The 24,226-nt window shown below is 39.3% G+C and overlaps 3 protein-coding genes across 8 annotated transcripts in view; all 3 read right to left on the bottom strand.

Moving 5' to 3' along the window:
* Positions 1-85: 85 nt before the first annotated feature.
* On the bottom strand, positions 86-12,860 carry casp10 (caspase 10, apoptosis-related cysteine peptidase). Of its 2 annotated transcripts, none has more exons than XM_030427307.1 (13): positions 12,840-12,860; positions 4,982-5,264; positions 4,491-4,593; positions 4,108-4,243; positions 3,575-3,648; positions 3,442-3,484; positions 2,179-2,198; positions 2,057-2,087; positions 1,877-1,954; positions 1,669-1,754; positions 1,466-1,586; positions 872-1,370; positions 86-690 (listed from the first exon to the last, which is right to left on the bottom strand). In XM_030427307.1, the coding sequence occupies exons 2-13, from the start codon at positions 5,254-5,256 to the stop codon at positions 528-530; spliced, it is 1,629 nt and encodes a 542-aa protein (XP_030283167.1). In that variant the 5' UTR covers positions 5,257-5,264; positions 12,840-12,860; the 3' UTR covers positions 86-527. The 2 variants fall into 2 exon arrangements, with proteins under 2 accessions (XP_030283167.1, XP_030283166.1); XM_030427306.1 differs by lacking the exon at positions 12,840-12,860 and adding an exon at positions 6,328-6,504.
* Positions 6,915-10,294, bottom strand: LOC115587473 (protein FAM237B). Its single transcript, XM_030427308.1, has 2 exons — positions 9,122-10,294; positions 6,915-7,462 (listed from the first exon to the last, which is right to left on the bottom strand). The coding sequence occupies exons 1-2, from the start codon at positions 9,492-9,494 to the stop codon at positions 7,338-7,340; spliced, it is 498 nt and encodes a 165-aa protein (XP_030283168.1). The 5' UTR covers positions 9,495-10,294; the 3' UTR covers positions 6,915-7,337.
* Positions 12,861-16,267: 3,407 nt separating the features above from the next.
* adam23b (ADAM metallopeptidase domain 23b) overlaps positions 16,268-24,226 on the bottom strand; it is a 26,824-nt gene continuing 18,865 nt past the window's right edge. Inside the window, exons 22-27 of one of the 5 annotated variants that reach the window (XR_003985147.1) lie at positions 23,696-23,815; positions 23,357-23,525; positions 21,292-21,403; positions 20,819-20,909; positions 19,930-20,020; positions 18,104-18,137 (exon numbers count right to left, since the gene is read on the bottom strand). Coding sequence is in view for 4 of the 5 variants with exons in the window: in XM_030427662.1 (XP_030283522.1) it covers positions 18,092-18,137; positions 20,819-20,909; positions 21,292-21,403; positions 23,357-23,525; positions 23,696-23,815 (538 nt within the window). In the remaining variant the exon portion in view is untranslated. The other 4 variants (XM_030427662.1, XM_030427661.1, XM_030427663.1 and 1 more) reach the window with 4 other exon arrangements.

Here is a 24,226-nt window from a genome sequence, read left to right as displayed (position 1 = left end):
GTTCCAGTTATAGATGTAACAAATTAGCAGTCACATGCCTAAACAAACAAAATGAACAGACAAACAAATAAAACATTTTACAATCACAGCGTATGAAGATTTTATTGTTTTACTATATATAAAAATATAACAAATTGCTATGTCTTACATTCTTCAAAGATTTTAGATAAGATTTTTGATGTGCAACAACTGTACGTATACAGCCTTTATGAATGAAATGGACAATAATCAAACAATGGTATATTGTAGTAGAGAGAATAGGAAATATGTTTATGTTATGTCTAAATTACAAGGCAAGACTAACTCATCCATTTGTACATTCAATATTCAAGTTCAACATTAAAAATCAAGTAACATGATGTAAGTGGAAGACAGTAGATGGAGGCAGTCATAACCGTTGTAGCTTTTAAACACATCTCAGCCTTCATCAGCAGACGGAGCTGTAAGGAGTGAAAATAAGAAAATCACTTGTGTCTCAGGACTCATCTGATGTGTCAGCTGATCAGAGAAGCAGCAGATTATTGCCATCAGCGCGACAGGCTGGGAGGAGGCTCTGTGGGGATCGGAAAGACCACTTTCTTCGTGAGCGAGAAGGCTGGTTGAGGCATCTGCTTCTTCATACCCCTGGAATCAGTCTTACGGCTAACATCTGCATTCACCTTTGTCAGGATGGTCAGAAGGTCATAACTCCTGGGAAAAAAACACAAACAGTGATCAGATAGTGAACTAAGAAACTATGAAAGCCTCTTATGCTTAGTAATTCTTTAATCAAACTGTATTCAAATATAGAACGTAAGCAATTGTACTTAATTACTTCCTACCACTGTAAAAATGACATCATTCAACACTGACAGTACTTAGCTTCACTAACCCGGCCACCATCTCCACAAGATTTTGGCAAAATGACTGGATAAACCACGTGCCGCTTGACCTCTCTCTGAAAGAGACGAAAGAAGGGACAGTGGCCATTCCCAGCAGGAAATCTGCAACAGATGGTATGGAGTCTTTCGCTGCAACAGCATCGCTTTGAATAGAACCTCGTGTGGGGCCATCAGACTCTATGTAGACGGGCCTCTGCTCATCACTGCCCTGGCAGGCCTGGATGAAAAACATCTTGGGTTTTTGTATCAAAGATGAGCAATTTTGCCCACTGAAAGGTTCCATCAGCTCCCGAATAGCGACGGTGTTGCCGTCCACACCGTACACACTCCCCTCATTGCCGTGGCTGAGAACGACACACACCAGACAGTCCATCTGACTGTGGTCTCTGCTGCTGAGGTCCTGCATCACGGACAGCATCTTCTTGCTCGTACAGTCCTGATGTGTCTTTATCTCAAAGCGGAGCCATGTAAACACTTTGTGTAGACATTCTGTAAGCCACAAGGATAAATGTAAACATTTTTGCATGGGAAACATGCATCAGTTGCCATTTGAGTTTTCTAAAGCTAATAAAACAGAAGCTTACCTAAATCAAACTGGGTCCCCTCCCGCTTTGAAAGTGTCTTTATGGAATTGGTAAAGTCGTAGTTGTTTATTATCAGGCAGACACCTCTTGTTGCTGCAGTCATGGGATATGTTTCCAAACCCTACAGATATAAATCACAGATCAAATGATTTAAGGCAAACAACAATAACTTAAGTCATCACATTCAACCCTTTTCCACTCACTGTGCTTGTGGTGGCAGTCGGAGACATCAGCTCTCCAGAGGACGTCTCGTGCTCTGGAGGAGACATTGCAGACGCATCACTTCTCACTATGGGACATAAGATCACAAGACGGAGGGGTAATCATTTGGGGCAAAGATAAAGAGACAAATCATATTTGAAAAACTATTGGTCTGACATGTCTTTTAATTCAGAAAATCATTTAAATGACCTGTTGCAGTGCTTAAACCCTTCACTCCATGTGACAGGGCCTCAAATTCACCTCCACTGTGTAACATATTTGGAACATCTGGGAAGGTGATACAAGAGGATTCAGAATAAATCCACTCACAGCATCACAACTAAAATTATGCTTCAGTTAAAGAAACAACCAACATGATGTAAGACTTACCCATAGAGATGTTGGAAGAATTCAAGTTAGACTGAGTGGGACACAAAGGGAATGACCATTAGACACAAAGACATGTTGAGATGTATTTGTCATGTAACTGTATTTTAATGACAGATTCTCACCTCAGCGAGTGATGGCAGTCCTTCAGAGAAGAAGCAAAACGTTGTTAGAATCATAATACTCGACAAAACGGTTTAAAGTACGACATATGTTCAGTGTGACTGAAGGCATTTACACATGGATCAATTGAGCATTGTTATAGCATTATCATTACACATGCTAGCAAGCAAACAAGCTAACGTTAGACAGCTAGGTGTGAGCCGCGTGAATCTGGCATTGGTTGCAATGTAGCATTAGCTGATAAGGCAGCTAGCAAACAGCAGGCTAGTTAGCATCATGGAGCCAATGGTCCAAGTAATATAGGAGCATTACAAATTCTATATATTATTCTAATATTCTATATATGAACGTTTTTCCCATGATTATGACAAACAAAGTCACTTCAAAATGAAAATAAACATTATTTTGTGGAATTTCAAAATTGACCATGTTCACACAGCGGCCATTTTCTTCTCACATCATGTTCAGGGTGGAAAGCTCAACTGCAGTACTGCTTTGTTCCAGATTGCAAGTCCTTAAAAACAGCAAATCTGACAAATCGACACTGCTTCCAGATTGATCAGCAACTGAAAAGACAATGTTTATTGAAAATCCATAGGGACATGGGGCCATTTTTCAATGTAAAACAGCATATTGAATGACCCATGAGCTTCTGTTGGACAACAGATAACATTAACATTCAACCACTTCCTAGCTAACATTACCATTTGATAGCGTCACACAATACTACAGGAAATGCATAAATTAGTTCTAACATGTGAACACTCATCTTGTACACATTGATTCAAGCCTGGAGGTGAAACACACTGGCTGTGATCAAACCTTAGCTTGTACGTAGCTGAATGCTAACGTTAGCTAATGGGTTATCAAATATGTAGCTTTACCACAAAATATGCCCAAATTTTCTTCCAGATTTTCATTGTCCAATACGTTTTCTGTTGCAACTCACCTGGGAAGTGATGAAATGATTACACATTTGTAAGATAGGAGGAGTAAAATGGCCACCATGGGAACAGGGTCAGTGTCAGTTATCTGAAAATGTAATTCACACTGACTCTTGCATAGAGATTGCTGTCATTAAGGTACATATATCTCGTTATTTAAGAGGAAGATATACCACGATATCAGCATCCAAAGTTATCTTCAAACATCTGTGTGTGAAATATCTTCTAAAAAAATCTCAGGCAGCAACATTTTTCCAAGAATACAGTTAACAGGTCAATACACATAAGACGTGACAGACACATACTTATAACTCTGTTTACCTGGTATTTCATTTGTCAACGTCCTCACACGAGACTCAAGGAACTGATAAAGACAACAGATGACAATTTAGTGTTAGAAATCTTTCACTGCCGCTCAGCTCAGCAGGATTCATAGCGATGTCACAGAGCTTACCTGTTTTTCTTCTGCAGGGTAAGTGTTATACCTTGGCCGACTTGTTTCTTGAGCTACAGGGCCGCGGTGAGTTTCTGTGACAGCACAGGCGACGTGATTTACAGACGGAACAATCAGTAAATATTAAAATTATACATATACATATTGTATCTTTAAACATTGTGGGGATATAAACTGTTCACACTTTTACATTTTGGGGACCAGGATTTCCATTTTTCCAAAGTTAAAGCAGCTACAAGGAATTTCACTTTGTGTGGATTCTGGCAGGCCCTATGGGCAAAAAAGGCTTGTTTCTTCAGGTTGTGAAACCCCTCAGGCATGTACTGTAGTGGCTATGGTTAAGGCAAATTACTGGCTCCCCTTGAGTGACTTCTTGGAAGCTCTACTGGTTCTTGTCCTGCTGTCCTTACCGAACCACTTCCTGTCAACAACCTCACCACTTCCTGTTCATGCTCTCCCCGCTACAACCTTCCTCCCTGTTCACGGTACCCACTTTTAAGTAACATTTGCGATGACGGTGTTCAGCAGCTTACCCTGCAGCACTTTATACTGGTTGATTTTCGCTATCAACATAGGACAGATCGACTGAATTGTGGTCTCCAGTAATTCAAGGTTTGTTTCGTTGATGAGGTCTTTGTGCTCCAACTCCAGGAAGACCTCCAGTGTAGTCTGAAAGGTTGAGCAAATTTACTGTTACTCTTATTGTTACATAAGGTAATATGATGCATACTTGCATAGTTCAAATTTAGGAGTACATCAGATGCAATGAACCGATTAAATCATTTTTTTTGTAAATGAACAGGTTAAGATGTAATATTGTTTCTTAAATGTACTTTGTATGTTTATGACCAAACAGCATCTAACTCTGCTCTCCAGACATTCATTTCAAACATCGACATTCTGAAGATTCACTCACAACATCCTCCAGTTTTTTCCGCGGGAGATTTTCATTTAACAGGAACTTCATATCGTTCAAGTCATTTTTATTCAGTTCTTCAGAAAGGTTGTAGAGCAGCTTCCTGGAATTATAGAAAAATAATTACAAGTTCGGTCACTGCTAGAAACATTCTGCATCGTGGAAATGCATCACAAAGGTGGTAGAGCATTAGAGCCATGTACAGAGGCTGTGTCCTCACTGCAGCGGCCCAGGGTTCAAGTCTGACCTGTGGCCATTTGCTCCATATCATCCCCCTTCTCTCTCAGCACATTTTCTGTCATCAGTCAAGCTATCCTGCCAATAAAGCCATGAAAAGGCCAAATAAATACTATACAATACAATAGGTGTTTGGTTTCAGCACAGACCCTACAGTTAAGTTTCAGGTTTGGCCTTCGAACCCTGCTCTGTGCGGTTAAGAACGGTTTTCCTGTGAACTAAATCATGTTAAAATGTACCTAAAAACAGCCCACCTGTAAGGAGAGATGACATTTGCAGATACGTAGTCAGTGAGGTTTAGTTGATGGACCAGACGGGGTCGCTGGATGATGTGGAGAAGCTCAGTCAGCAGGTGTGGTCGCTCGGCAGACAGTTCATCTCGATCCCTCAGGCGAGAGAAGAGGTCGCTGGCCGTCTCCACCGAGGCGGGGTTTCGACCCAGGAGGTCGGTGCAAAGAAATGCTAAAGCTTTCACTTCATCCTTAGACAGCTCGTTCGCTACCTCCAGCAGCAGCCTCTGGAAACTCATGTTGTGCCCTAAAAACGAGATGCGAGATAGATTCACTCGGGATTCTCTGCTGTCGATTATTTAGGCCTGACGCTGACATCATACCAGCTGTTGCTTCCCCTCCTTACTCACTTCACTTCCACAATTTCATGTAGTCAAACTGACCACATGTAGCAATCTCAGCAATACTGGATGTCAGTCTGGTGGAGCTGTTGTGATTCTTTTTTTTTTTGCCCAAATGTTGCAACTGTTTTGGCTTTTAATTTTCGTACATGCATGTATACTGCATACCATGGGTTGACCTTTTACTGGCCTAGCCAATTATTGGATCATATATCAAGCAGTTTACTGATTATTAGAATCCGTGTTTGTCTGTTTGTTTTAAATCTAATAACCTAAATACCTATGAAATAACTAAAGTTAAGTTACTAGTTACTCTTCAGATTATACGCTGCATCAGAGCCAAATTTTTCAGCGATAATAAGATAAAAAAAAAAAACAACAACAAAAAAACACTGAATCCAATAATCAAAAAGAATGCTGAACATTGGAGGTGATAACTGGCCAGGCTCGATCACCACATAGTATACAGTATAATTAGTAAGTAAAAATATGTATAATTTACTTTTACTTTTGGTACTTAAGTACATTTATTTTTACATTAATACTTTTACTCTTTTATCAAAGTAATATTTTTACATATGACTTCTGGGTACTTTATACAACACTGAGTAAAAAGTACCAAATAAGTGTAAAGTAGCAGAGAGTGGAAGGAAATTCTCAAAACTGTACTTAAGTACAGTGTGTAAATGTACCTAGATTACATCCCTGAGTGTGTGCGTGTGTGTGTGTGATAGAGCAAGGTTGTTCAGAAGTTACAGAGGTAAGAAGAAAATTGTTTTAGAGTTTACAGAAGAACAAGTCACACTCAAGGATAGATACTTGTCTTGACTTGTTCTGGCGCCATAAGAACAGCCTGACGTCTGGTATCATAACAACCTCCCAGTCGGTCCACAGTCATCATCCAGCAGCCATAAACTGTCATTAGACATTCTGCTCGATGTGCTTTAACTACCTGTGGCGCAGTGTTACCTGTTCGGAGATCAGCAGCTCAGACTGAACAGGAAACGTGTCGTCCACTTCAACATACTCCTAATAGGCGGTTGAAGACTTATAATTGCATGAAGTCTGCGGAGACTTTGCAGCTCGGCGAAGTTTTCCAAACAACAAATCCTTCCACGCGGAAGTCGAAATCGAAAGCAAAACAGAGCGCGTGCGCTGCCTGAGAACCAATCACGGAGCTTTATTGGAGTGGTGCCCTTATTTAGATGTTGGCCTCTCAGAGCGTGTCTGCTACTTTTTTAAATAACTTTTAAGAGAGATTTGATTTGGTTGTGTTGACTTCTTGGGCCAGTGATTGGTTAAAACATCTGTAAGTTATTTACAGAAAATGTTAAGGATAATTAATCAAAGTCATTATGAATTTACAGACTGCCATACTGTATTTAAGAACCGTCTGACCTCGTGTGGTTTTGGTTAAACTGGGCAATGATGGTGTGTCTATCACATGGTCCATAAATGACCATTGAAAAAAACAACAACATACAAACATTCTGCACAATGCTCAGGTTTGTATTGTTGTACAGTGTCTTCGATAAGTCAAGGATGTACAACTTACAGCCATGATACATGAGTTTATTTCACTCAAACTGAATGAACAAACAAATTAACCGGAAGCCAATTATTTTGACATGATTCCTCAACTGTCCATCCGTCATAACATAAAAACATTGACAAATTCATCCGTTGCATAAGAACATATGATAGCAAACACTTAAATGTAACTGTATATCAGACATAGGTCAAATGTTTAAGAACGATTTTGACTCAAATATATGATGAAATAAAGTTATACATTTCTTAATCTGGAAACATTGTTGTGTATTACTAATAAGTGATGTCAGAGATAAAACCAACACAACCTGCTACTGAGAACCACAAATAGTGTTAAGGTACTTGTAATGACATCATGGTGAAACATTTGAGTTTTTCAGTGTGTAAGAAAATACTGATAAAAGCTATTGAGGTGGTAATATTGTGAATTATTTGTGGTAGTGTGTGTTTGGTTTGGGTTTGGTCTTCAAGGTCTTGATGTGTCCTCTGCGTCTCACTCTTACACTGAGCCACGCCCGGGAGTTCGCTCCTGAGCTGTTGAATCTGAAAGACTCTATAAGGGAAACACACACACACACACACGAACACACACACACACCTAGGTTCAGTATGACACAACCTTTATGACACAGTATTTATCTGTCCATCCACGTCTTCTACAAAACAAATCGTACACAGAACCTTGAGTGAACTTCTTAACTCTCTACTACCATCAGTTTTATCGAACAACGCAGCAGCTAGGAGATACAGTTCTGTTTCAGAACTCAACTGAAGCTCATCATTGTCACATTTTATCTGTAGTCTACCACTCAGACAAAAGCAAAGACCTGTGGTGAATACATGTCTACCCCAGAGATGGAGGAAGTACTCAGATCTTGTACTTACAGTAAAGTACTAGCAGTATTATATTGTACAAACTACAACGTTTACCTACTTTCTATTATATTATATTATATTATATTATATTATATTATATTATATTATGTTATATTACATTATATTGTATTGTATTATACTGTATTATATTATATCATATTATATTACATTAAAATGTATTATATTATATTATATTAAATTATATTATATTATATTATATTTCATACTGCACACTGCGTCTGAATTTACTTGTTGATTATATTTTCTATTATGAATCTGAATCTGTACAGTATGAACCATCAAGTAAGTGTAATGGATGAAAAAGCAGGCCTACCTTATTTACTGTTGTAATGTAGAAAGTATAAATTGGTAGGGGGAGTTGATCAGACATTTTGTTAAAGGTTGTCATGGCTGAAAGCAATTACTGACTTCGGACTTTGTGCTAAAATAAATATGCAAAATATAAAGTATACTTTTATATTTGTGTTTGTATTTTGACTTGTGTATAGGTTTAAAACTCTTCCTTTCATAATATCTCCTAATGAAGTTAGAAAATATGTATGTAAAAGCCGATTTTGTTGTTGTCTAATATAAGAATCTGTCTTACTGAGAGACTCCAGTAACTAAGGAGTTGTATTTTAACATCTGAGCACACAGTTTATCAAAATGCACTGCACGATACATTGTCTAAAAAAATACTTTAAAGTCTTGTTTTCGATGGAGCCACTCCTCACTTAACAGACCCACCAATAGCCAAATCCTTTTTTAATTAACCAATTAATACTTGAAGCATTATCAGAAAGAAAACAACAGTAAAAAGTAAAAGCACTCATTATGCAGCAGAGTGGCTCCTGTTAGTGTCATTATCATATGATTCTCTTAATATTTCCTATTTGTAAATTTGCAAGCAAAATTTTAAAACCATGTTTGAGTCAGGGATTAACTAATTTACACCACTTTGTATGATTTCTAAAGATATAACTACCCAACGTCATATAACATTGAGTAGTTAAAACTGTGGTAATATATTTTATAGATGCTTCACATGTTTTCAGTGTTAAGTCTGAAGCCGGACTGTGAATGTGGAGAAGCAGAAAGTAGCATTAATGGTAATATTATTATATAATAATATTACTATACCTCAGCAACTGAGTGAAGGTAGGCTCCTTACAGTAGTTACATCTGATAGTTCATTTAAAATGTTATCATGACCATACATAATAATATGAAGAAGAAGATAGATAGATAGATAGATAGATAGATAGATAGATAGATAGATAGATAGATAGATAGATAGATAGATAGATAGATAGAAAGATGTGTTTCAGTCACTCACTGTCAGTAATGAGGGAGTGTATCGCGGTGACGTGTCTCCTCCCCAGGCCGTGACTCCTGGACACCACACAGTCCAGGTACAGGTCCCAGAAGACCCGGGCCAGGTCCCAGAACAGCGCCGTGTGCCTGTTGTTGTCTGACGACCTGAGGAAGACCATCAGGTCCCAGAATGCGGGCACCGTGTCTGCGATCCTCGGGGAGCGCATCTCCAGCAGCAGAGCCGAGGACGAGTCCCAGCACTGCGGGTTGGCCCTGGGGGCCGTGATCGGGTCCACCACGGCCTGACCCGGTTTCTGGCCCTGCAGCGGGACGGCACACACACAGCCCAGCATGAACACCGCGGCGGCAGGTACGTTCAGGAGCACCGTGGCCATCTGCGGAGGACACAGCGCGGGTCAGCTATTGATTTAACTGTTTACAGAAATCAATATCATTGATTTAGCGAGTTGATTTAGGACTACAAACACACATTACTGTCTAAACAAATGGCCCTTTTAAAGTCGTAACCTTTAAGGTTTTATATTCTTTTACACACTTTCAAATACAAACAAATACAATCTGTGTTTTTCAAAGTCAACATTTGAATTTCTGGCGAATAATCATCTGTTCTGCAAATCCAACTATGCAGATTAGGCCCGTAATTAACAAAAAAACAAAACAAAACAGAATGTAGGATCAAATATAAGAGATTATAACATACAAGTAGACTCAGTAAAGAGCGTTTTCTATTAGTTTTGAAAATATTTTTTCAATGAAAATATTGACTTACCACTGACTGCAGCTGGGCCGACTAACAGGACTATAGTGTTGATTGGAGACAGGTAAATATCTGTTGGGTCCTAATTGACGTCAGTGCCTCCCTCCTTTGTGAGCACTGGTAGCCTTCTGCTTGTCACGTTTAATAATGTGCATATACAGCCTCATATGCAACCTAACATCATGAAAACCCTGCAGCCATTATCTTATATATTTATATTTTCACTGTAGAGAATCCTTTATTTGTCCAGTTACATTTTGGTTGTTTTATGTCATTTGCATCATGCTTGATAAGCTTTTGCAATTATTTTATTATTATTGAATCATTACTATCTTTGTTGCATTATATTCATATATATTTTATAGTTACTTTGCATTCCCCTGAGTTTCCAAGTTAAAAGATAAGACTTTACTGACCCCTCACCAGCAAAAACCCCCCAAAAACAAGGTTAATAAAATAGAATAGATATGACATAAACATTTCTAAAAGGAGAGTATGTACACTGTAACCTTCTTTGACATGAGGATATGACTTAAAAGGACAATTGCACATGATGATTTCAACCATAGCTAAAGTAATAAGCACATTGTGTGTAACAATATACTAAAATTATTTAAAAACACAAAAAAATAAATATAATTGAAAATTACAAAAAGCAATTGCAATAGTGCAATAGTTGCATCATGTTAAAATATATTATGTGTGATTCTTAGGAAAATGGGAAATAAAAAGGATGTATACTTGATAGCTGTAGAACTGCAACTCACAATTATTTTCACTACTTCATTATTAATATACCAATTATTTCCTCAGATATTAAATTAACAGTTTGTTCTATAAAACGTCAGAAAATAGTGAAGACTACATTCACAATCTGACCTCAGAATCCAGGCTGGTTCTGATGTCTGTAAAAACAAGCTCAGTCATGGACGGTGTTTCAGAGAGTGGTGCATGAGTTACCTTTCTATGCTTTTACTTAAATGTCACATGCATAGCTGATCTCAAACATAATTACTTTCTCAGTGAGAGGCCAACGCTAAATGTACTGGATGGGTTTCTTCCTCAGTCGTTCATTCTTCTGGTGATGCAAAGAGGCAGACTTTATGACAGTTTCCGCTGCAAGGCCTTAATTATGACTTTAAAGTGTATACCATTTTTATATCTGAAACACAAAATGTAACGTTGGGGAGCTTCTAGACAGGAAGAGAGGCTGCGAGGTAATTATTGTTATTAAGAACCATTGTTTATGAGCATGCTCTATGACGGAAGAACATTTCGAAGTAAATCCACAAAGGTTTCTCCACTGATCATCCTGGTCATACAGATCAGTGATTCACAACCCACCGGGGTACCTGTACCCCATGTGCAGCTGCCAAGGGGGACTTATAGGGGAAGATGGCTAAGTAATAGTCGTTTAAGTAACTTCAAGAAATATGCATTACAATGTGATTTAAAAACAAAATATACATACATATTGAGTCAGATGTAACATTTGAACACTTTACATTGCAATTGAGGGTCTGTGCAAAAGCATATGTGAGCAGGGGATTGGCAAATAGCTAAGACTAATGGATCAACCAATCAAATACTTACCGTTAGCTTAAAGTATACGATAAATGGATGAAATAATTAGCTATGAGGAAGGAAAAAAGTTAGCTGGCTCGAAGTAAACAGTATAAATGGTCACATTAAGGTGATGATAACAGCTATAAGTTCATGTTTTAATGGTTTGTTAGCTAAAAGTCGGCTTGGTAAGCTAAAAGTTATGGATAAATGTTGAATGAATAGTTAGAAGTGATTTATAAATCGTAGACAACAAAAATTCATGTATAAATTGTTCAGATACTAAAAAGCAATACATAAATGTAAATAGTTTGTTAGCTAAACGTAAGTAGGCTAACTAATAAATATTGAAAAGTTTAGCTCAAACTAACGGTTTATAGATGATGGACTAACAGTTTGAATAGTTAAAAGAAGCATGAATATTTCAAATTGTTGGCTAAAAGTAATGGACAGACAATGCAAATAGTTCGTTAGCTAAAAGTAAGTAGCTAACATCAATGGTCTTGCTCAAAGTAAGGAATAAACGATGTATAGCTTAAAGTAACTGGCATGGTAAAGATTAGAAAAAGTTCCCTAAAAGTGATGGATTAATAGTTTGTGAAATGTAAATAGTAAGTACATATTCAAATAGCGAGTTAGCTAAGAGAAATGTAAAAATAATATGTAAATGGCTGAAAAAGCTAAAAGTGAATAAATAGTCCAAATAGTTAATGAAAAAGCAGTCGAATAAAAGTGCAAGAGTTCATTAGCCAAAAGTAAGTAGGCAAGCTAATTAATGCATAAACTGTTAAGCTCAAAATAAGGCATACACTCTTTGCAAGTAGTATTAGTAGAAATATGTAGCATCTAAAGAGATCAACAGATTGAATAGCTGAAAGTGAATGTTTCAAATACCTAAAAGTAATGGACAACCAGTTCAAATAGTTTGTTAGCTTGAAGTAAGTAGCTAACATTAATGATTTAGCTCCAAGTAGGGAATAAACCATGTAAAGCTAAAAGTAACTGACTTGATAAAGAGTAGAAAAAGTGATGTTTTAACTGTTTGAATAGCTAAAAGTAGCATAAATGTTTACTTTGGTAGCTAAAGTAACAGAGAACATAAGTGAAAACTTTGTTGAAATATGTTATAGTGCAGTGATTCTTAACCATAGGGCCGCGGCCCAAGCTTGGGCCGCAAGCGCCACCTAGAGGGCCGCCAAAAACTTTCAGTTTTGCACCTGTGGGCCGCGGCGAGGGCCGCGGGACTGCATAGGTTATCAACTGAAGACACCAGAGAAAAGCTGTTATCCATGAGAATCTCAGTTACAATGCAGCTTCCGACCACACGGTGGCGGTAATGCGCCAGTAAGTTGTTTAAGAAGCTCACAGAAGAACAGAAGACATTCAGCTTGCTGCTCACCTGTAGCCAGGGGCGTTGCACGGTGCGACTCGCACCCGTGGGAGGTGTCGGTGTTTCAACACCCACACTTTTCCCGGTGAGAGGGTTCAACACCCTCACTTTTTCTGCCGTTTATCCGCAGTTTTGCACAAACGCCTCACTACAGTCGCTCAGTTTCTCTGGCCGCTCTGTATCTGCGATCTCCCATGTATCCCTGACTGCAGCTGCCTCCTCTCCCCCTCCCTCTCCTGTTGCTGCTTCAAACAAACATGACACCGGCTTTGGGACTGACCGGCTGATGATTGGCTGTTCTGCCTTTAGTCCCGCCTTTCTTGCTGGGTTAGATTTATTGTTCAGCTCGTGCTGATGATGCGGGAACAAACGTAAAATACCAAATAATAGCCCGTTTATTTGTTTCAATCACTTAATAGACCAGGCGTTTATTTGGGACAGGCGTTTAATTCCCTCCTCACAAAACTCCGGGATGAAAATGTCACAAACTTGGCCAGCTTCTCTGTGAATTCTCTGGCATCCTTCTGGGCACAACACGTGAAAAAGGCGAAGAAGAAAAACGTGCAGTGTCAGTGGTCACGTCTTCTTCCTTGATGTTTTTTCAAAATAAATTGGGCTCTGCATTGGCGGTTATTTACCCAAATATACACCTCCACCCAGCGTTTAAAGGGGACCACATGATGTGTTTTCTAATGTTTTTATTCTTTACAGCTGCTAATGTACGTAACGCTGTTACTGTGATGATACATGACAGTTAAATATTGAATATGTCTATAATAACCACATCCTGACATGTAACTGTGATTTTTGATGGGTACTAATAATAACAATCATGACAAAAAATTAACAAAGACTGCAGATCACGATAAGAAGCTGTAACTGGCAGTGAGCTGCTTTCTTTTCTGTTAGCAGTGAAGTGATGTACTCCATGACAGAACATTATAAAAAATGATAATGTATAAAATAATGCTAAACGGTGAAAAAAAAGGTACAGTTGCAGTAGGCTTCTATTATAAATATGCAGCATATATAGTTTATTATTATTATTATGACTACTACTACTATTTTTCTGCATATTCTTGACTTGAATGGGAGCTGCTGTAAATCATTTCTGTTTCTGATTCATATATTATGCAGTCAGTTATCCATATTTTAAGTTAAATTAAATGAATCAAGACAGATGTCACATTTACATGTCAGGGTGTGGTTATTATAGACACAGATTCAATATTTAAGTCATTTATCATCACAGCAGCAGTGTTACATACCAGCCTTAAACTGGTAAACTGGTGAGTTAAACTGTGGTCACTGTATGTTACTGCGTTGACGATTCAGGACCCTTTTTAAAATTAAGAAACTGTTCTGTGAAACTTTCTTCTGCCCATGCCCACAATATGTTGACAGAAGTTCATTAAAAATCTTTGTGGTTATCACGTATAATCACGTAATTGTATTATTTAGTCAACTTTATTAACGTATTACCATGTTAAACTGTAAGTGGATTTTACTTATTATTGAATACAAATCAAACCAAGAGTGAGATCAATTAAACCTATATGCAGTGTTGGGGAGACTTAAACTACATGTAGTTGAACTACACAGCTTAACTACAATTTGCTGTAACTTGCTGGTAGTTAAACTACATTCATATTTTGTGCTGCGTCAAGTAATTCAACTACTTTTTTGTAGTTTAACCACTCAATGTACTAACTACAAGTTTGGCAAATAAGACGAGTTTTTTATATATATATATATATATGTATATATATATATATATATATATATATATATATATATATATATATGAATATGAGAGAGAGAGAGAGAGAGAAAGAGAGAGAGAGAGAGAGAGAGAGAAATAAAAGATCTATATAATATACATTTTATTTTATTTTTCTTTGAAGAAGTTCAACACTGGTGTCCCAGCCAGTGGAGCATGTGAGTGGCTTTTTAGTGTTGGTAAAGATGTTTATAGTGCCAAATGGATCCGGCTGTCTGATAAAAACTTTGAGAGACTGCTCATGTGACATCTAGTTCTAGTGCCGAAGTGTTAGTGCCTCTGAAGTTCCTGTGATGTTGACCAAAAATGTCAGCTTTTGTTCTTTAAAAAATAAAAGTTGAGTTGAGAGGCATATTTGTATGTGAATTTTTTGTAGGCTATTATATTTTGTTTCATATACATCATTTGTTGATTTATTTAACGCTAATTTAAATGAGTATAATGAGTGTAAGTAGTTGCTAAAGCTACTTTTTTTAGCAGTAGTTTTACAAACCACATTTCTCCAGTAGTAGAAATGCAGTTTGTTAAAACTGCAGCCAGGCTGAACTACATGTAGTTTTACATGCTACGCTTGCAAACTAGCTTCCCCACTGCATATACAGTGTTAATATTTAATGGGCCGTGGGCCACTCTGCACTGAAAAAATTGGGCCTTAAGGTCGAAAAGGTTAAGAACCCCTGTTATAGTGGAAACAGTTTATTAACACATGTATGCTTACAGTACAGTGAGCAGTTTTCCACATGTACAGTGCTCTTTTTTTGTTCACCCCTTTTATATTAATGGTGGTTGACTAAATACCAGAACCCCTCTCTGTAGGCCTTAAGGCAACACGGTTGAATTAACACCTCTCTAAAACAGTCTAAAAAAAGTTTTACATTAAAACCTTTATGTTGTTTACCCTCTTAGCTCACCTGCTTCTCATTTTCCCTTAATTACCTTTTATTTATACTTACCGTATGTACAACCTCCTTACTTGGTTTTATTATTGTTGTTTTTTATTATTGTTGTTATTTATTATTGCGTTTCTTCCCAATTTGACTTAGTTTTTAAGCCTTTCACTTTTTTTTGTTTCGGGAATAACTGTTATTTTCTTTTATTTATCTGTGCAAGGTGCCACATATGATTAGCCATACTGGGATGAATTAAGTATTTTAATATTAAATAGAGTGCTATTCAACTAAATAAATAGAATAGAAGAATAGAAGTCCCAAACTTCAAACAGACGTGGTTTACTGTATAATATTCCAAACTTCCACTGTCAGTTATCATCAGGCTAAGGCCACAGCTACATTCACCCCGAAATCAAAAATACACATTTGCATGACCAGTCTCTAAATCTGTGTCGTATAAAACAACTTCAGTCTGAATTAGGTAAACAAACATTCAATATTTACATTGTTTATGAACTATGTTGTCTTTTTGTGAAGTTTGAATAGTCAATAATGTCCTTAATGGATAAAAAGCTTCCAAATAATGATACGAGGACAAATACATATACAAGTTGTTGTTTTCACTAATGTTTACGATTAAGATGTAACTTTGTCTTGGAAAGAATATTAAAGTGTATCGTGCAGTCAGCTCCAGTGAATTTATGTTAAATTTCAGTCGGATAAAATTCTTTCAGTGATTGTCAGTAAAAAAACACAGACACGCTCAGTTAAAATTTGTCAGTAGTTTATTCATCGGTCCAACTGTACATGATGCAGTGAGAGAGGGACACCAGACGATGAGTAACATGGAGGATTACAACGATGCCAGTGCTATGGCAGCACCTGGAACACACCAACTATCAGCTGGACTGGAAAATAATAGCCCTGCACAAGGAAACTGTTCAGGCCTCAATATGCACAGGCACCATAACAGTGTGTTTGTGTACGTGTGTGTGTGTGCATGTGTGTGATTAAAAATATCAGATCAGATGAAAAACACACAAAAATGATTTTTTATTATTTTTTCAGTTCCACAAATGTAAAAGGGTGCTCTCTTGCTTTTCGTTGGAAATATTACTTCAGTTCTTTTTATTATTTGTCCATCCATAGTTTGCGTACGTTGAAGCGAAGTGAAACAAGACGTGGGAGTGGCCAAATACAAAAAGAGTAGCTGATTAGCAAGAGTTTTAGTAATTCTGTGTCTACACTGATATCATTATTACCCATACTTTTGTGCAATATCTCTCTTTGCATAGTAAATAAAAGTTAAATGTTTTTTTTTGTTGTTGACATGCACCTATCTTTTGTAGCGTATTTTTCTTGCAGATTTTGGGGACTGCCATAGCCTATAGAATTATAAGCCCACTATAGTGATTGCATGCAGCGTTTCCAGTAGAGCTCGAGAAACTTGATTTTCTACTAAGAGTTTATGAGAGCAAAAAGGTTTTAAGCCGGTATAGTGGGTGTTGATGAGGACTGTTACGTGACACCTGGCTGGACAGGTGAGCGCCTGCGTGGACAGACTTCATGCCCTCAGCAGTAGGAGAGGCACCACTGGCTGCAGACAGAGGGGGGGGAAAGTGCTCTGTGTGCAACAACATCCATATGTTCATGTGATTGGTTCTTTGGCTTTTGAGTCACTGTTGAAGATACTTCGGGAGCGAGGGGGGAAATCTTGTGACGTTAATCTGACGCGATATCAGTCTGAATCCCTCTAGAACTGACATGCTTCTCCTCGACACCACAGCTGCTCTGTCCGCTTACCTTTGACCTGGAGGCTGTGCAGCGTGTGATGACAATTTCGGCCCAAATCACCATTTTTTTTTTCTGATAACATTGCCAAAAACACCCGCTATACAACATGCTAAGATAAAAAACAAACAAAAACAAAAGCAATTTATGTTCTTGTAAAATGCTGTTAATACCAAACCTGAACTCTTTTGTTTATGTACAATTTTGTTTGTGTGCATTCACTGTGTGAAATACACGGCCCCTTATGGGTCCTCACATGCAGCCTCCTTAGTCGTCTATAGCACCTAAACGTGAACTATAGGAGCTTAAACCGGCTCTCCACTGTGTTTGGTTTTTAACCAGGCTATCTGCCGCCTTAGTTAAATTATTTTTTTTCTCTTTGTATGTTTTTTGCGGTATAGTCATAGCTTTTGTAGCCATGCAGAGCCCTGCAGAGAGGGCTCTTCATGCCAGGGGGGCCAGCAAGCAGCACGCTTTGTGCGGATAATCATGCCAGGTGAGAGAGTGGTGTGGATTCCGCCTGAACGCCTGTGCACTGGCACTAAAGGATGGAAGAGGAGATCTGTCACTCTAGAGATCAGGGTGTGGGGGGTTGTGGGTTTGTTATATGGGTGGAGGTGGAGTTGAAAAGGCTGCGTTTCTAATGTAACTACGATGGAATTTATTAAAATGTCCACTATGTCTTTGTTCAAGTAAATCTAATGCCAAAGATCAGCAGCAATAAGTGCAGTCCAGCTGTCAGGTAGCCAACTAAGGAAGCCTTGGAGGAGTCCGTCTGTGATTTGCCAGCTCTCCTTGGGTTAAATGGCTGTGGCGTTGGGGTCATACCTCCGTTTCTTCACATTTCTTATGAGGAGACAAGAAACAGAAGTCAGCTTGTATCAAGAGTACATCTGTAAGACAGCTAGAGCAACCTGGACAAGCAACCACACTCATCTCTCCAGTTTTAATGCCACAAACAATTAACTATTGTCATATTCAAGAGTGTTTTTTGAGCACTTTAAAAAGCTGAAGACATTAAAGTGAGGAAACGCTGGTCCATGTTGGAGGCAGTCAGAGATATTTATATTCACAAGCCTTAACATCCCCATTCATGACCGAGAGATTATTATGTTTAGGATCCATTCCACTTTGAATTTAAGACACTGAGCATTAGAGGAAGTGACTGAAAGCCAAACTTTCACCCAGTTTATTGGGCAAAAGAATGAAGCCTGAATTTTGAAGGTCTATGAATATAAATATCCTCTGTTGCCATCTTCTTCTCGTGCGTGCAACATCAGTTGACAAGGTGAAGAAGTGTAGGAGACACATCTTATTACCAGTTTTGATGGGAAAGACATTAGTTCCACTCAAAACATAAACCATCTGGGAGGAAAGAGCTAGCATAAAATATACACTCTATAGAGGAGGGAAAGAGGACACAACCACATAAACAACAACCATAGCGGCAGCAGCAGCAACAATAACTACTACCACAACAGTGGGACAACAACAACAACAGGAGTGATGCATAACCTCCCCGTACTGTGGCTTGTTGTGGGGCTTCTGTCACTCTGTCATGCACCTGTTCCAATAGTAGGCCAGTTGAAGGTGGCACTATTGCTGTGCGTGGTTCATGCAGTGCAATGCGCCGTGTCTGTACCAGGTCTGTGAAGCAGGCAGCAATGGCAGCTGGTGTGGGCGGGTCCGAGAGTCCTGCTCTGCTCTAGGGCGGAGAATGGCCATCGAAGGCGGGCGTGGCCAGCCATGGCACAAAGGCTGCGGCCAACAATAAGGTCCTGGCTCTCTCCCCCCCTCTCTCTCTCTCTCTCTCTCTCTTTCACTCTCTCTCTCGCTCTTTCTCTCTCTGTGGCGCTCTTACTACTTCATTTAAAGACTCACCCTCAAACAGTAGTGGATTGAGAAAAAGATTATGGAAGTGATGAGAGCACGACAAACCCCTGGACCAAATCACTGCAGGTTTGGCTCAGCCTTTGTGCAATGAACTGACCTCCTCCAAATCAAACAAGTCAACATGCAGAAATGTTTCGTTTCGTATTCTGTTTTTTCTTAACTTCTTATTGTTCTTTTTTGATGACAATCATGATGCTTTGCTATCTGGCATGCTTTGGTGGCTGCAGGATTGTAATCTCTCAGTTACTCCTTAGGCCTATTTAGATGTGTAACACCCCTGTTGCTCAAGACAGCAGGCTAATCAGCGGTAGGTTGGAACTTGTTTAACACGACCTTTTGTACAATAGAGTACGTTTCCTGGCTACACAGATATGTTAGAGGTCTACTTTTGGATTTCAGAGGGGAAATAATATTCAAACATATTAACATGAGTATACATTTAACCATTTAGCTGTTTAGTAAGTATTCTTTCCCCTCTGTTATCTGAGCATGCATGTCAAGCATTGAGCTCTGCCCGTCCAATCAGTTTGAGGTTCTGCTACAGATTCACAGGCGACCACATAGTCTCTCCAAATCACCCTTTACACAGCTACACCCTTGGACATCATCCACATCTTCCTCCTTATCATTTGTTTATCATTCATCCTAAGGGTCCATATTCTGTAGCAGGAGCTCAAACCCTGGTGTCTAGAAGCAGCAGGGATGCTAGAGTTAGAGCAGGAGAGGCATGCGGCGTGTTGCTTACTTAAAGCCCCATCCAGTCCCCCCCAGCACTATGGCAGCCACAAGGATGGCTCCGGCGATGGAGCCTATTATTAGATTGGTGGCACTAGGACCTGTAAAGGGTTATGGGGAAAAAGACATGAGTTTCTATACTCACTTACTGTATAAAATAACATGTAACTATACAATGACGATTTCACATTGAACAGAAAACATAACCAGAAGTATACTATTACAGTAAAATGACTGAATCTGAGGTTTTTGCATGCTTTTCCAGCCCCTGTTAGTGTGAAGATAATGAGGTAGAGGCCCTGGGAATATTTAAATGTATGAGTTGAGGTAGTGATTATCAGTGGTTTGTCTCTTAAAGTTGTGCACAAGACTAGACCCTGGGTGTCCATCACTAAACAGTTATTGACAGCTGATATTTGTGTGTATGTGGCCTGCAGTATGAGCAGTGGAAAAATGTTTTTAGGGGTCCCAGTCACCACACAGCCTACCACTGACAGGACTGACAAGCCACGTCACTAACTGGACACTTCTCAGGACTGTTTTCCATCTAAATGCCCCACATGCCCCAGAAAGGAGAGGATCACGGGAGCAACCACATAACGACCAAGAATCAGAGAAAGAAAAGAAGAAGAGGGAGGATGAAGAAAGAGGCTTGTAATAATGGGGAACAACAGGAAGTGGCAGGAGAGGAGGAGGAGGAGGAGGAGGAGGAATCCATCAATCAATCACACGACACTGAAAACATCCAATCACATGACAATTATATGGTCATCACCAACACACAAGAAAACACAAAGCCACCGGGACGCACACACGGGCTCAGGCCGGCTCACGAGACCGCCCGCACACTGAGGCACCACTATGAGAGGAAGAGCTGTGAAAGGGTTAAAGATGCTTACTCTATTCCCCACCCTGTGCCTCCAAAAATCACCCCCAGGGCCAGAATGGTCCCTGCTACTGCCCCTATCAGCCTGTTAGTGGCCACGCTCACTGTGCAGAGGGAAAAGGAGCATTATTACCACCCTGTCAAAAACAAACAGCAGGCTTCTGCTTCAAGAGTCATGGATGAAGTGGCACCGTTCCCTCTGTGACGCTCCCCGCCCCCCTTAAACCACCTCCCCGTCCCGCTGTGGTCAAAGTGTCAGGTGTACACAATCAAAGTCAACAAATGTAACACTGTTATGTTCTCCTTCAGTCTTTACGACGTCAGTACACCTGTGAAACTCAAGGCTAAGAATCTGTGTCGACTGAGAATGACATTGTAATATTGCAGAACATTCGGTAAATAATTAAATTGTTAATTGAGTGTGCGAAAAAAGTGTGTTATTCATTCTATCAGGTGCCAGAGAGGGGGAAAGAGGTGGAAACCGACCCTTGGGTCCTTCGTCCTGAGCGGCCTCAGGCTCTTTAGGCGGGTCAGGCATGCTACAGTCTGTCCCCGCCCAGGTGGTGTCACACGTGCATGTGGCTTCATTGTTGCACACCTGTACAGAACAGACAGAAATAGATGAGGTGCGGGGGGAACGTAAGAGCTGTAAATAAAGATGCTGACACACTGAGGTACTTTTTGGGAACTATCTTCATTGGCAACATTCCCAGCTGTCTTCACTTCGGGTATTTATAGAAGGTGATGCTTTATCCACGGTTAAAGGTCCAGTGTGTAGGATTTAATGCCATTTATTGGGGTGGCTGCTGATGGGGAACAACTGAGCAGCCCTCGCCTCACCCTCCCTTACTGTGGCTGAAAAATGACTCTATAGATTCAGTGTTTGGTTTGTCTGTTCTGGGCTTCTGTAGAAACATGGCAGTGCAACATGGCAGAATCTTCTTCCTCTGTAGATATACAAGTCTCATTCTAAGGTAACAAAAACACAAAAATGCTTAATTTCAGGTGATTACAAACTGATTATGTATATCATATTTCATTTCTGCCAATAGATCCCCCAAAATCACTTGACCTATAATACAGGCTACTACATAGACACTTACTGCAGTGTAAAGATGATCAAACACTGTATAAAGATTAGGACACAATTGTGGAAACAATTATATCACAGCTCTACAAAGGAATTTTTCACACGGTCAGCTTTGTACAGATGGAAGTAATTGTGCAAACAATGCTAACCGCGGAGTCGCTAACTAATTGAATTACACAACAATGACTGGAACCAATGAATTAAGGGCTGGAGTCCAATACGCTTTTCTCACAGCAAATATTATTAGTGGTGACAGAACGAAAAGCACTGTACCACGCACTACACCATATGTGTGTGAGTACAAGTGCATGTGAGTCTATGTTTAAGTTGGGTTTTGGGTATTGATTTATGTGTGGTTTATATATTGTTTTTGTCTTTGTAAGTCATGACAGTGTGACAGCATGAAGAAAACCAAAACCCTTAAACTGGGCAGCCATCATTCATTCTATTATTTACAGTTGTTATTTTCCAATTGTGACACATTAACGTGTAACATTATTAATACATGTAATAAATTACCCCAAAACAGTTCTTTCATTTCAGCGTTAAATGTATCGACAATTGAGGAAGCACAGCCTTATGTTACTGTGGACCGAATCTGTTGAGAAGCCTGCGTTGAGAAGCCTGCCCATATGTGACAGGCGTTTTCTGTAAATTCACACAGGTGTTTTCACTTACGTGTCCTGATTAGACCTATTCTAACAACTGCATGTACACACTGTACTTGATTGATAGTTACGTCACTCTCTTTTCACTTGGTTACAGCTGTTCGGGGGCAGGACAATTTAAACCTCCAAATCTCTTATTGTCGCATTTATGCTGTGTTCTATTGTACACATGACATCATACAGCAGCACACACAGTGAACAATTAATTTGTACCTTTTCATCACTTCTTACTTTATGTAGTGTTTGTGTTGTGAACAATGCTGCCAAAACAACTTTGTAATTGCAATTTTCATTTTCACTCAGTTAATCTTATGCTTAATAGAAGTCTTTGCGAGCATGCAAGAGGAGCTGACTCCTCCTGCCCCCTTTTAAAGTGCCCTAATCTGTTAAATCAGCTGCTATATTTGCTTATGAAGTTCACAGCAAAGTGAGGTGAAGTGAAATGCAGCATTCAAATCCAAACTGCTCCACACAACTTCTAAATGTGCAGTGGTGGAATCAGCCAGATTGATTGAACACACCTGTGTCAGAGTGCGAGTCCTTTAAGAAATATCTCAACTTACTTTAATAGTTGTTTTTAAGCATTATGAATCCATGCTTTTACTAAATAAACACATTTTATTTTATTTTTGGTATTCTATATTTTTTTTATTGCAGTAGTAGTGTAGTTTATGTTGTTAGTTTGAATGAAGCTCCTGTCTATTATTTATTGTACAGCCTTATTTAAGTGATGTCCCAAGCAAACACTAAAGAGCAAATCTTACATGATGGGTTAGATTTCGGCAGGACTCACCCCATGGGCAGAGCACACCTGTCCATTAGGTCCAGTAGGACAAGTGCTCATGTTGAGTGACTGGATGGGCAGACACTTGCGGTCAAGGCACATCATCGACGGCCCACAGGGGGTTCCATCCTCCACGTAGCCTAAATCAGTCTCATCATCCAGAAGGACATGTCCACCACTGTGAGGAAAGCATGGAGGGGAGGAAAGGTGGAGAAACATGAAGGACAGAGGAGAGGTGGGGAGAGGAGGAGGGAATAAAAACTCACAAAAGGAAGATTAAACCAAATGTGACATTCTATGCGTTTCCATGACTTGAACAGGTCTTATTTTCTAGTAAATAATTTTTACCTGCAGTCTACTAGCCTGCCTTGATGGTTGAAGGAAGCTGGAGTAATTTCTCCTTTCATTATACCAATGCGTGGGTTCCGACCAATGTTGGCACACAAAAGGTAACCACAGAACACATCACTGGAAAAGACAACAAAGACAAATCTTAATACACATTTTGACTTGTGAGATCTTCCCCAACTATCATCACATTTAAATCCTTATCCTCTTAAGACTCACCTTTTAACTTTTTCATTTTAGATATTTAGATTTATATTATATTTCTTTGTAAAGCTCTAGCTGAATATTCGTAGTTTTTAAATGTGTAAATAAACCGACTTGACTCGATGGCTCCTTCATAATAGGCCATTCAATTTGGCAGCTGATGAAAGAGTTCAAATGTTCAAAATATGGCCCTGACTTTAAACATGGATGGGGGGCGCCGTTTAGCTCAGTGGGTAGAGCAGGCGTCCCATGTGCAGAGGCTTTGTCCTTGCTGCAGCGGCCCCGTCTTGGAGTCCCTGCCTGGGGCCCTATGCTGTGTGTCACTCC

The sequence above is a fragment of the Sparus aurata genome, chromosome 9 (assembly GCF_900880675.1).
Source record: "Sparus aurata chromosome 9, fSpaAur1.1, whole genome shotgun sequence".
In the NCBI taxonomy this organism is placed as follows: domain Eukaryota; kingdom Metazoa; phylum Chordata; class Actinopteri; order Spariformes; family Sparidae; genus Sparus; species Sparus aurata.
Note: the sequence above shows the minus strand (reverse complement) of the source record. Positions and strands in the feature narration are given on the sequence as shown.

Coding starts and splice junctions, on each gene's coding strand:
- casp10 (XM_030427307.1), bottom strand. CDS start 5,256: ATGAGTTTCCAGAGGCTGCTGCTGGAGGTAGCGAACGAGCTGTCTAAG. Junction 1,755..1,876: donor GGGTTTAAGCACTGCAACAG/GTCATTTAAATG, acceptor TATGTCCCATAG/TGAGAAGTGATGCGTCTGCA. Junction 1,371..1,465: donor GGGGACCCAGTTTGATTTAG/GTAAGCTTCTGT, acceptor TGTGGCTTACAG/AATGTCTACACAAAGTGTTT.
- LOC115587473 (XM_030427308.1), bottom strand. CDS start 9,494: ATGGCCACGGTGCTCCTGAACGTACCTGCCGCCGCGGTGTTCATGCTG. Junction 7,463..9,121: donor ACACTCCCTCATTACTGACA/GTGAGTGACTGA, acceptor TTTCCCTTATAG/AGTCTTTCAGATTCAACAGC.